Raw genomic sequence first — 24,549 nt, forward strand, 5'->3', positions numbered from 1 at the left:
TCTTGTACCTGCTGACTCTCCTTCATGCCTCTGCTCCATGATGTTCTTTGCTCATTTGATGGCTTTTTACTTTTGATTTTGAACTCCTCTTCAGTCAGGGTAATTTCAGTGATGATTTCTGTAGGTATCTGAGAAACCTTGGGTTGGGAAACCATGCCTACAATACATTTCACATTTGCCCTAATGGAGGGCCCAGGTATTTCACTGATTCTGGACCAGTTTCCATTTTATTTCATCGCCCTCATATTCCTGAACTTACAGGGTGGCAGGTCCCCACATCTTCAACTTTCACAGGTTTAGGACCCATTTTCTCATGGATGACTATATTACCACCCAAGAGTGTAAATTAAAGATGGTGGGAGGATTTATGTCTATTTCTATCACATGCTTCATGGCCATGTGGCCTCCTAGGCTCCTGGATGCACACAAAGGATTCATCCACAGCTCTGACTCATTATATAGTGAAAGTTAAACTCTAAGCTCCTGGCTACTGTCACCTGGGTTCTGACATACCTGTGTTCCCCCAGAGCTTAAGCTTCTTCTTAACTTTCCCACCTGGAGCTCCCTCTTCATTTCTGACACTCACAGTTACTCTTTCTTTCTTGTAGATTGGGTTACATATATATATTTTAATAGTTATGTTTTCTCAAGCTTTTCTGCCCTTGAATGGGAGACCAGGCTTCCACATCAGGGAAGTGGTCAACATACAGATGCACAATCATAAATATACTTGGCTGACACATGATAAAGTTGTGTTCCTACACTATCTCTATTCTTTTTGAAATTGCAGATATTTTTGGGGTTATGACAGATGTGTCAATATTCTCTGAGAAGTGAATGATAACTGAAAGCTGAGTGGTTCCTATGGTATCGCCAAGTACGTAAGAGTGTGAGTCACCAAACATAATGACCAGGCACCTGCTGTCCTTCTCATACTGTGTCCAACAGGGTTTGTTTTTGATTTTTTGACTCATGACATTCTTCACCAGGATGGTCACTGCTCACTGCTATCCCTGCTTGCTCTACAGCAGCAGTATGTCCTGGCTAATTGCTCCCCACCTCTAATTGCTGTGGACCAGGTTACCGTGCGCTGAGGTTCATGGTTATTCTGTGCTGCAGAAAATTACCCTGCAGAATGCCTATCCCAGTGATTTTTCAATTCACCTAGGGTTTCATTTTTAACCTCATAATGTAATATGAGTAATAACGATTTCTTCTAATGTCTTAGGATCTTTTCCTTTTGGTTAATTCTTCATTATTGCAGTAATGAGAGAATTCTCTATGAATTCCCTAAGTTAAATGACTTCTATGAAATATGCTGAACTGAATGTATCTTGACAGGAACAAAATATAGTTATATTTTTACCTCAATACTTATAGGAAAAAAGAAGTCACACACTAAAAATAAAGTATTTGCACAATTTAACTATATTACTAACATTTTTCAGTACTTTGTCCTAAATAATACCAAACTATCATAGGGAAAAAAGAGAAAGTGCTCAGGCAAACACATTAATTAAATTAGGGAAAAACACAAATATCTTAGTATCCAGTCTCCATAAGTCCCCAAAATTTCTTCACTGGGAATTATGACATAACAATAAGGTGATTTAGACATCCCCAGTACAGTTTTATTTCATCTAATATAATGGACTTCATATCACTATTATGAGAAACTATTCCCAGAGGATAAAACAGAATTAAATTTGAACCTCAGGGTAGAGTTAATATTTATAAAGCTACTGCAGATCCTTTATCAAAGAAAAAGAATATTGGCTTATGTGTATCATCGCAAATACAACCAGATGCTTTCAACTAACCCAGTTGTGTCAAACTCTTTGAGAAGCTTCCCTCTGCTTGCCCAATACATGTTAATGTTTATTAAATTCTGTAGCTATAGTTATGTTACAATATTGTAGCAATGATTTTTGAAAAGTAAAGAAAGATTGTCTGGTGAGCTGAGATTGGAATGGTGAGTAGCAAGAGAAGGCTACTATATTTAAAAAACTGCCAGTTGGTCAACTAAACTAAGGAACAGAAGCAACATGAGGTACCTAAAAATAAACTTGAAATTGGACTTGAACAGCACTGATGCTTTTAGTCATTTGTTCTATCCACGCTAATACTAACAATGAAGAAGGTTAGAGATGAGTATAAGAATGACTCTTGTGTGAAACAAGATCCCATAACCTGTATTCTACAGCCTTTGACATCATTTTAATTACAAAAGAAAAAAAGTGAGAGGAAGATAGAGTAGGAGAATTTTTTTTTTTTTTTTTTTTTGTGTACGTGGGCCTCTCACAACAGTGGCCTCCCCTGTTGCAGAGCACAGGCTCCGGACACGCAGGCTCAGCGGCCATGGCTCAGGGGCCCAGCAGCTCCGCGGCATGTGGGATCCCCCCAGACCGGGGCACGAACCCATGTCCCCTGCATCGGCAGGCAGACCCTCAACCACTGCGCCACCAGGGAAGCCCGAGTAGGAGGATTTTAACCAGCATATCACCATTAAGAAACAAACAAAACTTTAAAACAGAGCAGTCAAAAAATTGGGAAGTCAAAATTTCATATTTCAAAGAAAACCTATTAAAGCGGTAGGTTATATGCAAACTGAAAGAGTTAAGACTAAGGAAAGAAATGAAGATTTAAGAACCACTGAAAAATAAATTGCTACACAAAAGCCACCACTTAGGCCAAGCCCACTTTGGAGAAACCATTTTCTTCTTCCAAAGACCTCTGCCAGAGGCACATAAAGTATATCCAAGCTCCGTCTAGATTTGCTGTTGTCTAGATTTGCTTTTCCTTGCAATCTGCAGCTTTTCCCCATTCTCGACTCATGGGTGTCAGGCATCACACTAGCAGACACCTTTTGGGAGATTGGGACAAAATCAAATTGTATCAGGTAAAAAGTGTTGAACAGTTACTTTTGCCTTCTACCCTATGCACTTCTACTTTGGGCAATATTTTTTTCCCTTTCAGCAGTCATGTCCCTCCTCCCTGAATATAACATCCAATTCAATAGGATTAAAATGTTTCTCTTTGACCTTTTCCCTGTTGACTTTAATTGTCCTGAGTTTTCTTTTCTTAAGGCTCAAAGAACTCTAATTAGTGATAATGTGTTAATTGAATTATTTTAGTTCTCCCAGATAAGACTGATCTACAGACAAGCAAAAAGGTAAAACTTAAAATATCAACAGGGCCCCTAATAATCCCTGAGTTGCTGAGCTTGGCATTGAGGAAATATAAAATTATAAGATGATAAGACACTGTCTTACCCTTTAGCTAGAGAGCATTCCTGTTATTTGTACATAAGGCACTACTCAAAAGATTGAATCCAAAAGAAGATGAGGTACATATATACAATGGCCTATTACTCAACCATAGAAAAAATGAAATAATGCCATTTGCAGGAACATGTATGGACCTAGAGATTATCATACCAAGCAAAGTAAGTCAGAAAGAGAAAGACAAATAACATATGATATCACTTATAAGTGGAATCTAAAATACGACACAAATGAATATATCTATGAAACAGAAACAGACACACAAACATAGAGAACAGACTTGCAGTTGCCAAGGGGGAGGAGAGGTGGGGAAGGAAAGGATTGGAAGTTGGGGATTAGCAGATGCAAACTACTCTATATAGAATGGATAAACAGCAAGGTCCTACTGCATAGCACAGGGAATTATTCAATACCCTGTGATAAACCAACATGGAAAATAATATGAAAAAGAATCTATATATGTATAACTGACTCACTTTTCTGTACAGCAGAAGTGAACACAACATTGTAAATCAACTACACTTCAATAAAATTTTTAAAAGTTGAATCCAATGGTGAGCATGGTAGGCACCAAGGACAGGGAGATATATGTATGAGACGTCATATTTTTCTTGCTTCATACTGTTTATTCTACTGGTAGACCTTACCCTATATGAATATCTCACTAAGAGCTATATTATGAGTTAGTGATATGTCCCCAAAAGGTCTAAATATAAAAAGTAGAGTTGAAAGTATTTAAAAAGTTTGACTCAGTAACTTAGGGAATGATGATTCCACATTGTTATGAACATAATTGGTAGGCAGAATAAAAGGGCATAGTGACCAGCAACAATCACAGTTTACATGTGCAAAAGAGGAATAAAAAATCAGATCAAGGGAAGTGTGGCTGAAATATGGCACCTTCATTTTTGGTGACATCTAAAATGATGAAGAGAGGGACCAAGGCATAAAGGATGTCTCATTAAATCATTTCTCTTCTTCCTCATTTAGCTCAGCCTATATAATTACCTTCCTTTCCCTCCTCATCCCCTCTCACGCATGCATACCTTGGAAACATTTCTGAACAGTGGGAAAAAAAAAAGGAAAGAAAGACAGAATGAAGAATGATCAGTAGAGTGGAATTTCTTGCTTATATTGTTCATAACTCATCAAATGTCTGGTCACAACCTATAGAAGCAGATTTGGATCCATGTCTGGATTTAAGTAGATTGGATTTTTCACCTCTTACTCTTAAGATCTATGGCTGCATTAGGGCACATCACCTCTGAAACACTCCAGCATAGCAACGTTTCCAAGCATAGCAACAAGGGGACTGTGTGAGGTGGCTTAAATGGAGAAGATGACCTTTATTTGAACATCTGTATATATAGAGGGAAATATTCTTAATAAAGTTTGACACATTTTTCATATTCTGTGATATTTTTAAAGCAATATGCTTCCACTGTAATGATATTTTTCTGTCCCTCAAGCTCATTAAAATGAGATTTTACCTCTATGCTATATCATATTCAATAAAGCTGTCTTTGTTAATTCTCTGGCACTTAAAAGTAACTTCTTAAATGTAGAGAGTTTATTAAATAAGTTGTTATCAATAGAATGTGACTCCAAATGACAGTTTTTTTGATAAACTAGTAATAGGTTGAAATATTTGCCCTATTTTCTGAGGTTGCTCTTTATTAAGAAAGCATACTGTGGTTTTGAATTACATGAGTGAAATGAATTTATACTGGTAGCAGTTAATGAAAAATAATAAACATTTACTAAGGCAAGTGTAATGCAAAGAAAAAAAATAGCACTCCCCTCCAAAGATGATAGAGTGAAAACAGAATGAAATAGAAATTTAATTAGAAGATTCATTCCATTACATAGAGGGAAGGAAACTCTTTAAAAATGAGTGCCATGAGAAGCAATCACTTGTAGATTAACTGATAAATTATGAGTTAATTTACATGTAAGCAAATAATTTAAAACATTAGAAATATACTAAACATTATCATCTTAGAAGTTGTCACCAAATATGAAATTATTCATTCAAAGTTTAAGCTGGAGTTTACTGGGGATGAAGAATTAATTTAAACCCAGAATATGAATACTAATGGATAAAATATTTAAGGAAGACAAATTATTTCTAGCCCCTGTTGGTACACGCAAATAATAACAACAGGGGCTTTGACATGAGGAAGACCTGGGTTGGACTTTGCCTTCTCTGTGACTTTGTTTCCTCCTCCATAAAATGGAGATTTGAAATAATCATACCCACTTCATAGGACTGGTATAAGGTTAAATGAGATAGTTAAAACTGATTTGCAAGGTAAGAACTCAAAACACTAGTTATTATGATTGTTGAATTTGGCATCTGTTAAAAACAATCAAGTGAAATACGAATGATAAATTAATCAATCCCACAGGTGACCTGTGGAGATCAGGACCACTCAACGTGTTTGTTCGCCTTGTTTAAATTCTATGACACTTAAGAGAACCTCAATTAAATTACTTTAAATGCAATTCAAGTACACGATGAATTGAAGAAAAACCTGGACTTTAATTAGTCTAAGTTGAAGGTCCTTTGCTGTATCTGGCTCATCCTAAAAAACAGACTAAGTGAAATGTAACAATATGTGCAATCAAGATTAAGAAAAGGAAATGAATTGTTTTACATGGATTTTTTTTTTTAGATGAAGGAAAGTCAGCTTTTTATCAAAGTCCCCTAAAGAGGAATTAGTCATATCATTTCTCATTATTTAATTAAACCACTCTCATCATCCCAGGAAAACTGGAAATCCAATGGACATACTGACACATTGAAAACTAGCAACTTTGTACATTTGTTTTAACATCAGCCAGTGCTCTGGCTAGCTCTCCTCCAATTTCTGCAAGATTGCTCTTTCCTATTTTGTTTACTGTCTCCCACATGGTATGCTTTAGAAATGGGGGCCTTGCTGTTCTATTCATCCCTCACACCTCAGTGACTCCACATGAGTACTGGGGCATGGCAGACACTCAAATATTTGTCAAAACAGTGGAAAATTGAATAATAGAGCTAGGAACTGACTACACTTTCTACTCATCACAATTCACAGACTATATACTATTCTTTTAAAGAGCCCCCAAAAATAGGGATTTTGAGTGGACTGTGCTAAGCAGCTGAGGCCACCCTCAAGTGTAACAAAACTTTTTTTTCTTGGTTCTAAGTCTTCCCTTTTTTTTCTCTGTGGTGCAGACATTGGTAAACTGCATGATCCCTGCTTTAGAATAGAATCTAAGAAGCTCTACAAAGGCAATGATACACCAAGTCCCAGCAGCTGTATACTGTGAAGATGCCTACTTTCTTCAAAGTTTTGAAAAGAGATGGTAGAATATTGAAATGTTACAGTTTGTAGGATTCTCAGATTTGCTTTTGAGTTTCCATGGGAGAGGAAGGGAGAAAAATGTGGAGATTAATTAATTAATTAAGGGAAAACTATTCAAGTTGCACTTAATATGAGGCATTTGTAGCTCTGCTAATATGAATATTAGAATTTCTAGAAAAATATATTACAGTGTCAGGAGGAGAGATAAATTAGGAGGTTGGGATTAACATATATTTACGCACTACTATATATAAAATAGATAATCAACAAGGACCTACTGCATAGCACAGAGAACTCTACTCAATACTCTGTAATAACCTACATGGGAAAAGAACCTGGAAAAGAATAGATATATGTATAACTAAATCACTTTGCTGTACACTGGAAACTAACACAACATCATAAATCAGCTGCACTCCAGTATAAAATAAAAAAAAATTTAATAAAAATAATTTTAAAAATTTAAAAAGTTTTTAAGAAAGAAAATATTACAGTATCATTCTTTTTTAAAATTCAGGACATAGTGTATTCAAGGTCAATTGTTAACATATGATTAAGGCTTATAGCTAAGGAACACTTCTGTTCTAAAATTTCATTTTTCTCCTCAAAAACACTGTATCAGACATCACTTAGTAAATGTAATAACTGAAGCCAAATATTTACAAGTGTGACTTCTCTCTGATGGCACCAAAAATTGGTTTTCCCATTCCACCATAAAATCATCCCATCTAGTCTTTCAAAAGACATGGACATATTTGAGGTGTCACAAACAACAATTCAAATGTCATTTTGTGAGAGAAATTAATAAACAAAGCTTTTCCAAGAAACCAAATTTAATCAAAGCCAATAATTTTACCTGAATTAGAGTTTATATTTGTTCGAGGCTATATTAAATCTATTTGATGATTCAGTGTTAACTTTGAATGACTCAAATGCTCTCACAAAGTTTGCGGCAAATGTTAACCTCCTTTAATCAAGTCGGATAACTGACAGAAGAACAATGTGACATAACCTCTAACTATGGAGATTGAAGCAGCCCCTCCAGAATTGTTTCCATTGTTATCAAATTATCCACCTCCAGGAGGTGTGGGAGGAGGCATCAGCTCTCTGTACCTCATTATAAATGAGTCTAAATCAGGTGCACTTAGGTGCAAATTAGGAGTAGATGAGAAAGGAAGGTGAGAGTAAAGAATATTCTAGCTACTTTTTCTTGGGTCTGGCTCTTGTAGAATGTCTCAGTCACAAAAAAATAGAAGCATTGTTAGGGACTTTCTTTTCTTATATCCAACTGAAGAATCAAGGAACTCAGCTAAATCATGGTGCGTCTAGTCTTTCCAAGATAAAGAGGGGGAAGAGAAGGGGGGAGACATGGATGAAGGGAAAAACAAAGGAAAAAGAGAGGGAAAAAAGGGAAGAACCATTATTTATTGAATCATTTCTATGTGTCAGACTACAGTAAGGGTTTTTCATATGTTAACAGTTATAAATCTTACATCAACTAAATATTAGTATCCCAATTTTATAGATGAAAAAAATTAAGGCATAGAGAGGTTAAGTGACTTTCCAGGATTCATTAGCAAGCAGCAACACTGTGATTAAAACTTGGGTATAGCCCGCTAAATGCCTCCACTCTTTTAAGTATAACTCCAAATGACTTCCAGTAATAACAGAAAATAACAGTGACGGCTTCTAGAAAATGTTCTAAGCAGTGTTCCCATCCATACCTTCCAAACATTATTTTCTGAATGTGATGAAGCTCAGTAACTTCACCCAATTTATTATCTGCCTTAGGGAGGTTCTAAAGAAGGCAGAAATGTATAAATTACAAAGAAGATATGTCACAAAATTTATATTTACTAATTATTGACTCTGAATGATGATGATGATGAAAACTACATAGTAGAAAATATGAAGTATAAACTAAAGGGAATAGTTTACTGGTTTGTTTTAAACTAAAAGCTAAACACTTGCTTATGAGACAATCTTACTTATACTAGAATATGTTGGATCAGAAGCAGAAGTTGGCCACATGATGGATTATTAGGTAAATAAAGAATAGGAATGGGATGAAGCTATGTGTGTGAGTGTGCATCTAGGATGTTCAGAGCCAGATCTCCACAATTAATTGAATCAAGTGTGTGAGTCTATACCTACATACCCATTATTACTATATTTTTGCTCATAGGTGGAAATCGATTTATTTGAAAACAATTTAAATGAAAGAAAGCAACAAACTAGTCCAAATCAAATAAATTGGCAATCCCATTAGAAACAGACAAATCTTAATGTTTCAGCTATGTGAGTTGACTCTTTCATAATAAGCATGATAAGCCATTACAGAAATGAAAATGTCATCTAAGCCTTGATAATTAGAAAGACAGAAAGCAGGTGTTAGAATTCTGTTTGATTCAGCCAAACTAATCAAATGAGACCTCACTTAAGAAGGAATTTATTCAATAAACTTACCTGACATAACGTGATTTTCCACCTACCCCTTCCATTTATGAAAAATTCAACTAATTCAATTTAAATGACTATACAATTGAGTTTCCTCCAAAGCATGCACATGCACCCATTAAAAAAGCAGTATGGGGCTTTCCTGGTGGCGCAGTGGTTGAGAGTCCGCCTGCCGATGCAGGGGACACGGGTTCGTGCCCCGGTCTGGGGAGATTCCACATGCCGCGGAGCGGCTGGGCCCGTGAGCCATGGCTGCTGAGCCTGCGAGTCTGGAGCTGTGCTCCGCAATGGGAGAGGCCACAACACTGAGAGCCCTGTGTACCGCAAAAAAAATAAAATAAAATAAAATAAAAAGCAGTATGTATAATTATGAAGGGACTCACATATTTTGTTTCTCGACCAGCTGCTCTTGGAAGAGTTGTAGGCATCTGTATGAAAATAAAAACAATTACACTACTGAAGTAATCAAGAAAATGTTAAAAGATCAACTTCTGGGATAAATATGTTCACCTTTTTTTTTTCCTATTAAGACTTTCTAACCATTGCTCCCTCTTTTCTTTACAAAACCCCCTGTCCCTTTGAAAATTATTTCATTAAATACTATCACTTTATTGTTTTTTTCATTGCTGTTATTGATCAGCTTTCTAGGAAGTTTTATCTTATTTATTGATGATGTTCATTCATGGTTCATAATAGTTCCTTATGTAATTTTGGCAATTTCAAAATTCACACAGAAGTCTCTATACCCTCAATTCTTTGAGCCGCTCAACTCCAAAGATACTCTTATCCACTCCTTTTCAATCATCCGCTGCCAGGACCATTCCTAGATGTTACCTTCACAAATAAAATGGAAAACTTTTGAAATTTCATTTTCACATCCTCCTCTTAGAACTCTACTTCTCATCTACCATCTTCATTTCTCAAATATCCCAAAACAACATTTCTTCAGCCTCACTGAGACTTCAAAATCAATGAGCTTTCCCAGCTCCATTATGGCTTTACTGCCTCTCTCATTACATGTTTCATATTCTCAGCCATTTTAATAGTACCTTAATTTATCTTGCTTCCTTCTCTCCTTGTGACAAACTCACAAAAACTAACAACAAAAACCTGGATGGACCGTATCATATATTTTCTCTAAATTTGTACTGGAGATGCAAAACATGGCTGAGGAAACTCTCTCAATTAAGCTAACTCATTTCATTAAAAATTATGAAATAATATTGTACATCAACTATATTTCAATAAAAAATAAGAAATTAGCTATGGATACATGCAAGTGCACTTGGGTTGCAGGGAGAAATATACTACAAAGGAGCACAAGGAAACTTTTTCTTTTGATGGAAGTTTTATATCTTGGATGTGGTGGAGGTTACACAACTCTATGCTTTGTCAAAACTCATAGAACTGTATACTAAAAAAGAAAATTTTACAGTAGGTAAATTATACCTTAATAAACCTGACTTTTAAAACAGAACTATATAAGCTATAATAACTGAACATAGGGATTGAAGAATATAGTAGATACTGAACAGATCCTTGAACTGGAATATCAGATTGACGAATCCTCTTAGAGGCATTAGGAAACAATAAATTAAGAAAATATTTAAAGATTAAGAGTTATAGAATACAGAAGCAAAAGTGACAAAATCAGTCTAGTAAGAGTCCTAGGAGGAAAGAAATGTTTGAAAAAAAATAATGACTAAAGCTATCTTAAATGTAAGGGGGAAAAAAGAGTGAAAACTTCAGATGAAAGGTCAAAGAGATACATAAGAGAAAAACAAAGCACATTTAGACACATAATAGGAAAAATCAGTAACACCATAGATAAATATAAAATTCTAAAAGATCACAGTGCCACTCTGTAAATGATCACTCTGTAGCAGAGGAGTAAATATCATGCTGACAAAATACTTCACAAGTTATGTTGTTGAAAAAAAAAGAACCTAGGGCAAAAACTGTTGAAAAGAGGGGGCCTATAATTTTACATCCAGCAAAACCATAATTTAAAAGAAGGGAGGGCAGAGTCAAGATGGCAGTGTGGGAAGATGTGGAGTTCGTGTCTCCCCACAACTAGGGTACGTGCCAGACACTGGTGGGGGACCTCGATGCCCAAGGAAATGAGAGGAACCCCCAAGCGAACCGGGAGGAGAAGTGGAGGCCAGACAGGATGGGTGCCCCTGAGGGGTGGCTGAGAGAGGGGAGGGGTTCCTAAGTGGAGGGACCCTCAGGGGCTTGGACTGGGGGGAGTGCACCCAGAGTTTCCCCTGCCCAATAGGCTGGGGAAGTCTGTCTGGCTCTTGGGCCATGTCCTAAGCATTCAGAGTCACCCTCTGGGCTGCGTTGGTCCTGGGGGCATAGGATGGAGGCTGGGGGGAGAACAAGAGAGGCAGGAGGGAGAGACCTTCCAGGACCAGAGGAGAAGGAGAGGCACAGAGGGCATTTGCCTTGCCTACTTGAGCCTGGGAAGCCTGCTGGGCTCCCAGGTGGGGCCCCTACTCTCTGAGACCAGAGGTGGGAGGCACACCTGGGCCCCTTCTGTTCCATTAAGCCTAAGCCCCACCCCCCATACCTCCCAGGGCCTTTGCCAGCCCTGTGGGTCTTAAGCATAGGTCCCACCCACTGCTCAAACCCCACCCTTGCTTAGGACACGCCTTCCACAGCCAAGGCCATTTCCACCTTTTTGTTTTTTTTCTCCTCCTCTTTCTTACTATTGTGGTTCTGTTTTGCCTTCTGGTTGTTGTTTCATCTATATTTTTATCTTTATATTATTCTTTCTTACATATCTGTTAGTTTCCTAGTCTAATTTTATTTTTTACTTTATTATTGTTCTTTTTTTTTTTTTTTTTTTTTTGCTGCTGCCCTGCACAGCTTGCAGGATATTGGTTCACAAGCTGGGAGTCAGGCCAAAGGACCTGTGATGGGAGCTCTGAGTCCAAACCACTGGACTAACAGAGAACCTCAGACCCCAAGGAATATTCATTGGAGTGATGTCTCCCAGAGGTCATCATCTTGGCACTAAGATGCAGCTATACCCAACAGCCTACAAACTCCAGTGTTGGAAGCCTCAGTCCAAACAACAAGTAAGACAGGAACACAATCCCACTCATCAAAATTAAAAAAAAAATGAGAAGGCAAAAAATATGTCACAGATGAAGGAGCAAGACAAAAACCTACAAGACCAAATAAATGAAGAGGAAATTGGCAATCTACCTGAAAAAGAATTCAGAGTAATGATAGTACAGATGATCCAGAATCTCGGAGATAGAATGGAAGCATGGATTAGGAAAATAAAAGAAATGTTTAACGAAGGTCTGAAGAACTAAAGAACAAACAAACAGAGATGAACAATACAATAACTGAAATGAAAAATATACTAGAAGGAATCAATAACAGAATAACTGAGGCAGAAGAACGAGTAAATGAGCTGGAAGACAAAATGGTGGAAATAACTGCCAAGGAGCAGAATAAAGAAAAACGAATGAAAATAATTGAAGACAAGCTCAGAGACCTCTGGGACAACACTAATCACACCAACATTCAAATTATAGGGATCACAGAAGAAGAAGAGAAAAAGAAGGGGTCTGAGAAATTATTTGAAAAGATTATAGTGGAAAACCTCCCATTATAATCCTTTCCCATGGAAAAGGAAAGTCACCCAATCCCAGGAAGCACAGAGAGTTCCCTACAAGATAAACCCTATGAGAAACACATGAAGACACACATTAATCAGAAAAACAAAAATTAAATTCAAAGTAAAAATATTAAAAGCAGCAAGGGAAAAACAAAAAAATAACATACAAAGGAATCCCCATAAGGTTATCAGCTGATTTTTTAGCAGAAACTCTTCAGACTAAAAGGGAGTGGCAGGATATACTTAAAGTGATGAAAGAGAAACATCTACAACCATGATTACTCTACCCAGCAAGGATCTCATTCAGATTCAACAAGAAATCAAAAGCTTTTCAGACAAGCAGAAGGTAAGAGAATTCAGCACCACCAAAGCAGCTTTACAACAAATGCTAAAGAAACTTCTCTAGGTGGGAAACACAAGAGAAGAAAAAGACCCACAAAAACAAACCCAAAACGGTTAAGAAAATGGTAATAAACATACATATTGACAATAACCTTGAATGTAAATGGCGTAAATGCCCCAACCAAAAGACACAGACTGGCTGAATGGATACAAAAACAAGACCTGTATATATGTTGTCTACAAGACACCCACTTCATACCTAGGGACACATACAGACTAAAAGTGAGGGGATGTAAAAAGATACTCCATGCAAATGGAAATCAAAAGAAAGCTGGAGTAGCAATACTCGTATCAGATAAAATAGACTTTAAAATAAAGACTGTTACAAGAGATAAGGAAGGAAACTACATAATGTTCAAGGGATCAATTTAGGAAGAAGATATAACAATTGTAAATGTTTATACACCCAATATAGGAGCACCTCAATACATAAGGCAAATGCTAACAACCATGAATTGGGAAATCGACAGTAACACAACAATAGTAGGGGACTTTAACACCCCACTTACACCAATGGACAGATTATCCAAACAGGACATAAATAAGGAAACAAAGCTTTAAATAACACAATAGACCAGATAGATTTAACTATTTATATAACATTCCACCTGAGAGTGGCAGAATAAACTTTCTTATCAAGTGCACACAGAACATTCTTCAGGATAGATCACATCTGAGGTCAAAAATCAAGCCTCAGCGCTTCCCTGGTGGTGCAGTGGTTGAGAGTCCACCTGCTGATGCAGGGGACGCAGGTTCGTGCCCCAGTCTGGGAGGATCCCACATGCCGCAGAGCAGCTGGGCCCGTGAGCTATGGCCACTGAGCCTGCACGTCTGGAGCCTGTGCTCCGCAATGGGAGAGGCCACAACAGTGAGAGGTCCACGTACCGCAAATAAATAAATAAATAAATAAAATAAAAATAAAAAATATCAGAAAATTTAAGAAAACTGAAATCATATCAAACATCTTTTCTGATGACAACACTATGAAACTGGAAAACAATTACAGGAAAGAAACCTCTAAAAAACACAAATACATGGAGGCTAAACAGTGCACTACTAATACTAAATAAGTAAGAGATCACTGAAGAAATTAAAGAAGAAATTTAAAAAATACATAGAACCAAAATGACAATGAAAACACGATGACGCAAAACCTATGGCACTCAGCAAAAGCAGTTCTAAGAGGGAAGTTTATAGCAATTCAATCTCACCTCAAGAAACAAGAAAAATCTCAGATAAACAATCTAACACCACCCCTAAAGCAACTAGAGAAAGAAGAACAAAGAAAACCCAAACTCAGTAGAAGGAAAGAAATCATAAGGAACAGAGCAGAAATAAATGAAATAGAAATGAAGAAAACAATAGCAAAGATCAATAGAACTAAAAGCTGGCTCTTTGAGAAGATAAACAAAATCGATAAACCCTTAGCCAAACACATCAAGAAAAAAAGGGAGTGGATGCAAATCAATAAAATTAGAAGTGAAAAAGGAGGAATCACAACTGACACAACAGAAATACAAAGAATTATAAGAGACTACTACAAACAACTATATGCCAATAAAATGGACAACTATGAAGAAATGGAAAATTTTTTGGAAAGGTACAATTTTCCAAGACTGAACCAGGAAGGGTTAGAAAATATAAACAGACATATCACAAGGAATGAAATTGAAACTGTAATTAAAAATCTTCCAACAAACAAAAGTCCAAGCCCAGATGGCTTCACAGGTGAATTCTATCAAACATTTAGAGAACAGCTAACACCCATCCTTCTCAAACTCTTCCAAAAAAGTGCAGAGTGAGGAACTCTCCCACATTCATTTTACAAAGTCACCATCACCCTGATACCAAAACCAGAAAAGGTATCACACACAAAAAATTATAGACCAATATCACTGATGAACATAGATGCAAAAATCCTCAACAAGATACTAGCAAACAGAATCCAACAACATATTAAAAGGATCATACACTATGATCAAGTGGGATTTATCCCAGGGATGCAAGGATTCTTCAATATATGCAAATCAATCAATGTGATACACCGTATTAACAAATTAAGGAATAAAACCATATGATCACCTCAATAGAGGCAGAAAAACCTTTTGACAAAATTCAACACCCATTTATGAAAAAATCTCTACAGAAAATGGGGATAGAGGGAACCTACCTCAAAATAATAAAGGCCATTTATGACAAACCCACATTAAACCACATATTCAATGGAGAAAAATTGAAAGCATTTCCTCTAAGATCAGGAAAAGACAAGGATGTCCACTTTCACCACTCCTATTCAACATAGTTTTGGAAGTCCTAGCCACAACAATCAGAGAAGAAAAACAAATAAAAGGAATACAAATTGGGAAAGAAGAAATAAAACTCTCACTGTTTGCAGAAGACATGATACTATACATAGAAAATCCTACAGATGCCACTAGAAAACTACTAGAACTAATCAATGAATTTGGTAAGGTGCAGGATACAAAATTAATGCACAGAAATCTTTGGTCTTCCTATACACTAACAATGAAAAATCAGAAAGAGAAATTAAGGAAACAATCCCATCTACCACTGAAACAAAAAGAATAAAATAACTAGGAATAAACCTGCCTAAGGAGGTGAAAGACTTGTACTCAGAAAACTATAAAACACTGATGAAAGAAATCAAAGATGACATAAACAGATGGAGAAATATGCCATGTTCTTGGATTGGACAAATCAATATTGTGAAAATGACTATACTACCCAAAGCAATCTACAGATTTAGTGCAATCCTTATCAAACTACCAATGGCATTCTTCACAGAATTAGAACACAAAATGTTGCAATTCATATGGAAACACAAAAGACCACAAATAGCCAAATCAATCTTGAGAAAGAAAAACGGAGCTGAAGGAATCAGGCTCTCCAACTTCAAAATATATTACAAAGCTACAGTAATCAAGACAGTATGGCACTGGCACAAAAACAGAAATATAGATCAATGGTAAAGGATAGAAAGTCCAGAGATAAACCTACGCACATACAGTCACTTAATTTATGACAAAGGGGCAAGAACATACAATGGAGAAAAGAAACCCTCTTCAATAAGTGGCACTAGGAAAACTGGACAGCTATATGAGAAAGAATGAAATTAGAACACTACCTAACACCATACACAAAAATAAACTCTAAATAGATTAAAGACCTAAATGTAATACTGGACACTATAAAACTCTTAGAGGAAAACATAAGAAAAACACTCTTTGACATAAACCACAGCAAGATATTTTTGGACCCAACTCTTAGATTAATAAAAACAAAATAGAAAACAAAATAGTAAACAAAAATAAACACATGGGATCTAATTAAGCTTAAAACTTTTGCACAGCAAAGGAAAACATAAACCAGATGAAAAGACAACCCTCAGAATGGGAGAAAATATTTGCAAATGAATCAATGGACAAAGGATTAATCTCCAAAATATACGAACAGCTCATGGAGCTCAATATCAGAAAAACAAACAATCCAATGAAAAAATGGGCAGAAGGCCTAAATAGACATTTCACCAAAGAAGACATACAGCTGGCCAAGAAGCACATGAAAAGATGCTCAACATCACTAATTATTAGAGAAAGGCAAATCAAAACTACAATGAGCAATCACCTCACACCTGTCAGATGGCCATTATCAAAAAATCTAGAAACAGTAAATGCTGGAAAGGGAGTGGTGAAAAGGGAACCCTTTTTCATTATTGGTGGGAATGTAAATTGATAAACCACTATTGAGAACAGTATGGAGGTTCCTTAAAAAACTAAAAATAGAACTACCATATGACCCAACAATCCCACTACTGGGCATATACCCTGAGAAAACAATAATTCTAAAAGAGACATGTGGGCTTCCCTGGTGGTGCAGTGGTTAAGAATCCACCTACCAATGCAGGGGACATGGGTTCCAGCTCTGGTCTGGGAAGATCCCACATGCTGCAGAGCAACTAAACCCATGCACCACAACTACTGAGCCTGCACTCTAGAGCCTGCGAGCCACAACTACTCAGGTCACGTGCCACAAATACCGAAGCCCACCTGCCTAGAGCCCATGCTCTGCAACAAGACAAGCCACTGCAACAAGGAGACCACTCACTGAAACGAAGAGTAGCCCCACTCACCAAACTAGAGAAAACCCGCATGCAGCAATGAAGACCCAATGCGGCCAAAAATAAATAAATTAAAAAAAAAATCTTAAATAAAAGAGAGGTACCACTATGTTCATTGCAGCACTATTTATAATAGCCAGGAAATGGAACCAACCTAAATGTTCATCCACAGATGAATGGATAAAGAACATGTGGCACATATATACAATGGAATATTACTCACCATAAAAAGAAATGAAGTTGAGTTATTTGTAATGAGGTGGATGGACCTACAGTCTGTCACAGAGAGTAAAGTAAGTCAGAAAGAGAAAAACAAATACCATATGCTAACGCATATATATGGAATCTAAAATTTTAAAAAATGATACTGATGAACCTAGTGGCAGGGCAGGAATAAAGCCTTAGACATAGAAGAGAATGGACTTGAGGACATGGAGGGTGGGGGAGGGGGAAGCTGGAGCAAAGTGAGAGTAGCATCAACATATATACATTACCAAATGTAAAATAGATAGCTAGTGGGAAGCAGTAGCATAGCCCAGGGAAATCAGCTCTGTGCTTTGCGACAACCTAGAGGGGTGGGATAGGGAAGGTGGGAGGGAGGCTCAAGAGGGAGGGGATATGGGGATATATATATGCATATGGCTGATTCACTTTGTTGTACAACAGAGACTAACGCAGTATTGTGAAGCAATTATACTCCAATAAAGATCTATTACAAATAAATAAATTTAACTAAAAATAAATAAATAAATAAATAAAAGAAAGGGCAAAATAATGATGATCTCAGGAACACAGACAATAGAATCAATACAAAAAGACCTTATTGAATACAACCAAGAGGTCAACAAGAAGAAAAATAAATCCAGGAAAAAGCTATGAATGTGTAAGAAATAAGGATCTAAATAAAGTATGTGTCTAAATAAAGAAGAAATCAAGAAAAATATAACCATATAAAATTCAGATCTAGAAGTCCAAAAAATACTAACAAACTACGTCTACATACATATGTATAGATAGATAGATAGATAGATAGATCTTGATTAAAAACAAGAGGAAAGTGAAAAATCCTGTGGTACTTAAGTTTAGAAAAAGATATATGTAAGCTTTAAAATTGATAGGAAAATAAACATAATTATTGTCTTTAATAATTTAGAGGTAAATATGAAAAGTAACAAAAAAGCAAAGTAAAATTTTCAAACCAGTAAATATCAAAATATCCAAAGGAAAGCAGGAAAGTCAAAAAAGAAAACATTTCAAGTAGCAAATATAAAATAAGATAGGAGATATTAGTCCTAATATAAGAAGAATTACAGTAATTGCTAATGGCTTAAGGTCCCAGATAAACAGAATTTCAGGTCAACTATAAAAGTGATATCCAGAAATATGTTGTCTTGAAGAAAATAAGATGAATGTACAAAAAGATAAAAAAATAAAGTAACAGAAAATAGTAAAAAAATAATAATAATAGAAAAAAGTAATAAAAGATACATCTAGGAAAACATGAATTAAAAATTACATATATGTTATGTATCAATATATAAGGTCACAATTTTCATATGAGACTAAAAAGAACAGCCTCAGGTTCACAAGGACTTTATAGGCTAATAAAGGCTAGAAAAATCAAAATGATGAGAATAAACACATAAGCAATAGCAATATAGTTTCAAAATCAAAGTCAAATCTTATGAACACTTCTCTAGCTTTATTCGTTCTCTTTTTCTTGGCAACAATCACCACGATCACACTCTCTTAAACACTGTGCTCTTGTAGCTTCCATGTTACCACACTGCTCTGAGCACAACAGACTTTCATTCTCCTTGATTGGACCTGCAATATTTTGTTCCTGGGAGCTCCATACCCGGTGTCCACAGCATCGATGTACCAGTCATTCCCCGATCTCTCGTACCAGCTCCAGCCACACAGGTTTAAGACCTCCCTGACACACATCTTGAACTTACCTTATCCAAATAAACATAACCCTCTTCCCTCTACCACACTGAGCCTCCTTCACGTTTGTCTACAGTCGAGGCAAAGAGCAGGAGCTCTTCCACGATTCTCCTCTCCTTCTCTGCACACATCCAAACCCAAGCAAGGCTGCAATATCTCTTTCATACTCAGTACTTCTCTGCAGCTCCTCTGCACCAGGCCACCGTCATGGTTCCTCTGACCTCGGTAGCCTCATCACAGCATCCATCAGCCAGCTTTCTCAATGGTTTCATATTATTCCCCCCATATTTTTATATCTTCCCATTTTCCCTGGAATCCAAACTTCAGGGCATGGCATGTAAGTATCCTCGCCGTCCCTACACCCCTTTCTCAACTCATTTCACACTGTTCACCATACTGCAACCACACTGGCCTTCTTCATGCACACTAAGCTCTTTCCTGCCAGGATATCTGCACATGTTTACTCCTCTTCCTGAAAGCTATTCTCCCTGATCTTCCTATGACTGGCTTCTTTCCCTCGTGGTCTCAGTTTGAATCCTACTTTCAGATCGTTATATCCAAAGTACACCTCTCAGTGTGGAGAAAAAGGAACCCCCCTACCTTGTTGGTGGGAATGTAAATTGGTGCAACCACTATGGAGAACAGTATGGAGGTTCCTTAAAAAACTAAAAATAGAACCACCATATGATCCTGCAATCCCACTCCTGGGCTTATATCCAGAGAATACTCCAATTTGAAAAGATACATGCACCCCAATGTTCATTGCAGCACTATTTACAATAGTCAAGACATGGAAGCAACCTAAATGTCTGTTGACAAATGCATAGATAAAGAAGATGTGGTACACATATACAGTGGAATATTACTCAGCCATAAAAAATAATGAAGTAATGCCATTTGCAGCAAATGGATGGACCTAGCGATTATCATACTAACTGATGTAAGTCAGACAAAGACAAATACCGTATGATATCACTTTATATGTGAAATCTAAAAAAAAAAAAGTACAAATGAACTTATTTACAAAACAGAACAGACCCACAGACATAGAAAACAAATTTATGGTTACCAAAGGGGAAAGGGGGTGTGGGGAGGGGTACATTAGGAAGCTGGGATTAACATATACATACTCCTGTATATAAAATAGATAAACAACAAGGCCCTACTGTATAGCATAGGGAACTATACTCAATATTTTGTAATAACCTATAAGGGAAAAGAGTCTGAAAAAGAATACATATATGTATATTTGTATAACTGAATCACTGTGCTGTAACCTGAAACTAACACTACATTGTAAATCAACTCTACTTCAATTGAAAAAAAGAAATACGCCTCTCCGATTACTCTGCCTTGCTCACACTTATCACCATAGTACCTCACAGTGCCAAGCCCATAGTAAGCACTAATAAATATTTGTTAAATGAAAAATTGCCTTAAATTGAATGGCCTAGAATAATGTATCTTTAACACTATAAGCGTTAAATATTTGTTAAATAAATCAATAATACAGGTTATTACTCACATGTTACTTAAGTCCTATTCCTATTACATTTAATGTAATATAGGGTATTTTTATATGTTCAACAAATGAAATGAGAAAAAAATACATTTAAAATTTATATAGTCTCTGGCAAATCAAACTTTTCTATCTTTAGATTAAAAGACTTAAAGAATATACAAAATAGGTTACAAATAGAGAAGCTATAACTATCCATTTGCAGGTTCTCTCTACTAAAATGTAATAATACTGACAATGAGTGATTACCTGGCTTCTACATCATTATTAAAGGATATTCGTCTATAATGTTCCAATTGAAAATTAGAAATACTGTTTTAGTTATAGGCAATTCTGTACATTTAAAATCTACATTTTAAAATGTGTACATTTTAAAATGTGTACATTTAAAATCTGTGTTTAAAGAAACACAACTTTGTAAATCAACTGTAATAAAAATTTTAAATAAGTAAAATACAATAAAATCTACTTGATACATACAATGTCCAGTTTTGAAAAAGAATATGCAAAAAGTATTTATACTAATTCCAAGAGAGAAAATAAAACTGACCAAAAAAAAACTAACAATTATCAATAAAAGAAAAACCACAATCATTTTGAAATTTGGGTAAGTAGATCTGTACAAAGCATTCAAAAAAAAATAACTTGGAGAAATGTAATATTTTATCCCAACAAATGAAAAAGGCTACATGATAAGAAGGGAGTACTTAAATATTCAATTATAACAATGCTTTAGTAGTCCTCAAATGATCTAAAATATCCAGGATTCTGTCCCTCTGAGTCAACGAACAATGAAATAAATTCAGTTAACCAAAAGAAAAGAATTCCAGAAATAATACCAGTGTTAAAGCTCTAAGACTAACACTATTTTAGTCTACCTCATTTTCAGTTTCTACAAGTGTAAGAGCTCTGAATTACATAAGGACTGAAGCTATGGTTTGGGATGAGAATAAGTCACAGATTCTACATACATTTCTATATCCTAAATGCCAACATATAACAACACAGTCTAATACTTTGGCTTTCAAACTGTTTTGAACTTGACCTACAGTTAGAAATAGATTTTACTGCAATCTATATACACATGCCTATACCTGTACATGTAAACGAATTGAAATAAATGTCAACAATACCTACTCACTGCTTGGAATAATACAGTCTGATTGATAGTTTACATTCTTATTATTCTATTTTAATATGCTGTTTGCTAACAACAAATAAACAAACAAAAAACAAAAAAACCACAATGCTAGTTGCTATCCACTAATTTCCCAAATCACTACTGGGCCTTGACCTGCAGTTTAAAAATCATTAATATTACTATATTATGGTTCAGTAAATTATATTAAATACATACATACTTTCATTGTGTCAGAACCCAAAAATGTCTGTAGGGAACTTGAAGGAGAATCAGAAGAATGCTAGGAAAAAAAAAAAAAAAAAAGGACAAACTTATGATGCATCCATCCTAGCCAAGCAAAGGGAAATGAAGTGAAGCAAAGCAAAGGTTTGAATTGCACGGTCTAGTCTAAGGCATTACCATAGACAAGGAATCCTGTAAGACCTTATCAATGGTAGCACAGAGCTCTTCAGTTTGCTGCCTGAGCTGTTCAGGGAAACACAACTGGAAGAATTGAAACCAGGTACTGGGTTAGCAATGAGTTTCGGGATTGCATTTCAAAAGCAGAGGTGATCTGAAGCCATTACCTCCAGAGGTGGATCTAATGTGTTGTCCTTGGAGATGCTCTCTGTCTTGGCTGGTTCGTCTAGTGCCTAGTGATAATAAATGAAATAGTTCTCATGTGAGGATTTTAGTCAAATATACATGTAGTAAATTCTGAATTCAAAGAAAGCCCTGTATGTCTCAATGTTTCCAAGAAGAAGTATCTTTGAAACATTTGATGAGCTATTCTCTGACCTGGAGGCATTGCCCACAACTGCCTACTTTCTCCTGTGGAACTAGTATCTCCAATATAAGGAGTCTTGTAGTTCTTGTAGGCACAAGCCCCATTGGCTTTTGTAGCTAGGTATTTTGGGGGCTTGTCCCTTGGGTGGGAGCCTTAAAAGCTGGGACATTAGATGTACAGCCTAAAACCTCAGGGCAAAGTTGGGAGCTGGGGTTTCCCTCCCAATTGTTTGGCACTGTGCCAGGGATGGGGTTGATGGCAAGAATGTATCTCAGCCATTCCTGCCAGGTTTCGTAAGTGTATTTTCTTATTAATCTGAGATGCTGGAGTCACTCAGCTGGTTTCTGGATTTCTCTCAGAGGGAATTTCTCCATGTGCAGCTTTATATTCAATGTGTCCCTAGGAGGAGAGAAGTTCAGAAGCTGCCTATGTTGCCATCTTGGTCCATCCCCTTCATCATTTCTAATAATTATTTGTGTCCACGTGCTTTTTTCTTAATCAAGTTCCATGTAGAATTATCCATTTCTAATCTCTTAATTGGACTAACTTTTGGCTTTGATCTTCTTCGGCATACTCACATTCCATTTCAGTAGTTTCTGTTCATATCTTTACTATTTATTTCCTTCTACATTCTTTGGATTTATCCTATTTTCCCTCAAAGAATCCCTTTTGTTGCATTCTACAAGTTGTGATATGTTGTATGGTCACTGTCATTCAATTCTAAATACATTTTTAGGTATTTCCATTAAGGTAGTTTTCCTTTCTAATTTTTTTAAAATATAAGGGTTTTTTTCCCCCAATTTTTAAATTACCTATTTATTTAGTTATAACCATAGAACTTTTCAAAATAGCCATTTCTTATGTAGTGTGAGATTTATGGTATAAGACATGATTAGTTTTTTGTAAATATTCCATTTATGTTAAAGAAAACATCTATTCTCTAATTGTAAATATTCCAGTTACAATTAGAGAACTGTAAACATTCCATTTATGCTAAAGAAAACATCATTCTCTAACTGTTGGCTGCAGAGCTGTGTGTGTGTGTGTGTGTGTGTGTGTGTGTGTGTGTGTGTGTATCTATCAGATCACGATTTTTCATTTTTTTCAAATCATCTTAGTTTTACTACTTTCTTTCTTTTTCTTTATTCTATTAATAATTGAAAATCATCAATTAATTGAAAGTCACCATAAAATCTCACAGAATTGCAGTGAGTCTGTTAATTTCTCCCTGTGATCTTAGCAATTTTTCTCAATGTGGTTTGAAACCATTTTATTAGCTACATTCATAATTAGAAGTATACCTTCCTCATGAAATAAAGATTTGTCATTATGAGGTAACCCTCTATATCCCTAATAGTGCTTTGTGTCTTAATCTCTATTTTGCCTGATACAACCAAATGTTTTTATTAGCATATACCTAAGATGCAAAATGGAAATAGTCTACATCGCTGAGTCACCGACAGAGAGCCATACTGAATGGCCAAGTTGAGCTATACCTCACTGTGTTGTGGGGAGGAAATAAACATTTATTATGTTAAGCTATCCCCCTTATTTCAATAACTCACAAAGGAAAATACTGTCTGAAAATCATTTTTGCAAAATCTATTTCTCTGCATTAAATAAAATATAAAATATTGGCTATGATAACCTAATAGAAACCCTTGAGACTGCCTCTTTCCTACCATAAAAAAAATCTCTTTTCCTCTCCTCCTCCATCCTCTATATATTTTTTTCTTTTTTTTGCAGTACGCGGGCCTCTCACTGTTGTGGCCTCTCCCGTTGCGGAACACGGGTTCCGGACGCGCAGGCTCAGCGGCCATGGCTCACGGGCCCAGCCGCTCCGCGGCATGTGGGATCCTCCCGGACCGGGGCACGAACCCGTGTCCCCTGCATCGGCAGGCGGACTCTCAA

At 36.3% G+C, this 24,549-nt stretch overlaps 1 protein-coding gene across 13 annotated transcripts in view; it reads right to left on the bottom strand.

Moving 5' to 3' along the window:
- MLIP (muscular LMNA interacting protein) overlaps nucleotides 1–24,549 on the bottom strand; it is a 301,391-nt gene that overhangs the window by 107,426 nt on the left and 169,416 nt on the right. For all 13 annotated transcript variants that reach the window (XR_009542909.1, XM_060162533.1, XM_060162528.1 and 10 more), the window contains 4 exons: nucleotides 22,439–22,504; nucleotides 22,272–22,355; nucleotides 22,093–22,152; nucleotides 9,475–9,519 (listed from right to left, as the gene is read on the bottom strand). Coding sequence is in view for 12 of the 13 variants with exons in the window: in XM_060162533.1 (XP_060018516.1) it covers nucleotides 9,475–9,519; nucleotides 22,093–22,152; nucleotides 22,272–22,355; nucleotides 22,439–22,504 (255 nt within the window). In the remaining variant the exon portion in view is untranslated. The remainder of the gene's footprint in view (nucleotides 1–9,474; nucleotides 9,520–22,092; nucleotides 22,153–22,271; nucleotides 22,356–22,438; nucleotides 22,505–24,549) is intronic.

The sequence above is a fragment of the Lagenorhynchus albirostris genome, chromosome 10 (genome assembly GCF_949774975.1).
Source record: "Lagenorhynchus albirostris chromosome 10, mLagAlb1.1, whole genome shotgun sequence".
Taxonomy (NCBI): Eukaryota; Metazoa; Chordata; class Mammalia; order Artiodactyla; family Delphinidae; genus Lagenorhynchus; species Lagenorhynchus albirostris.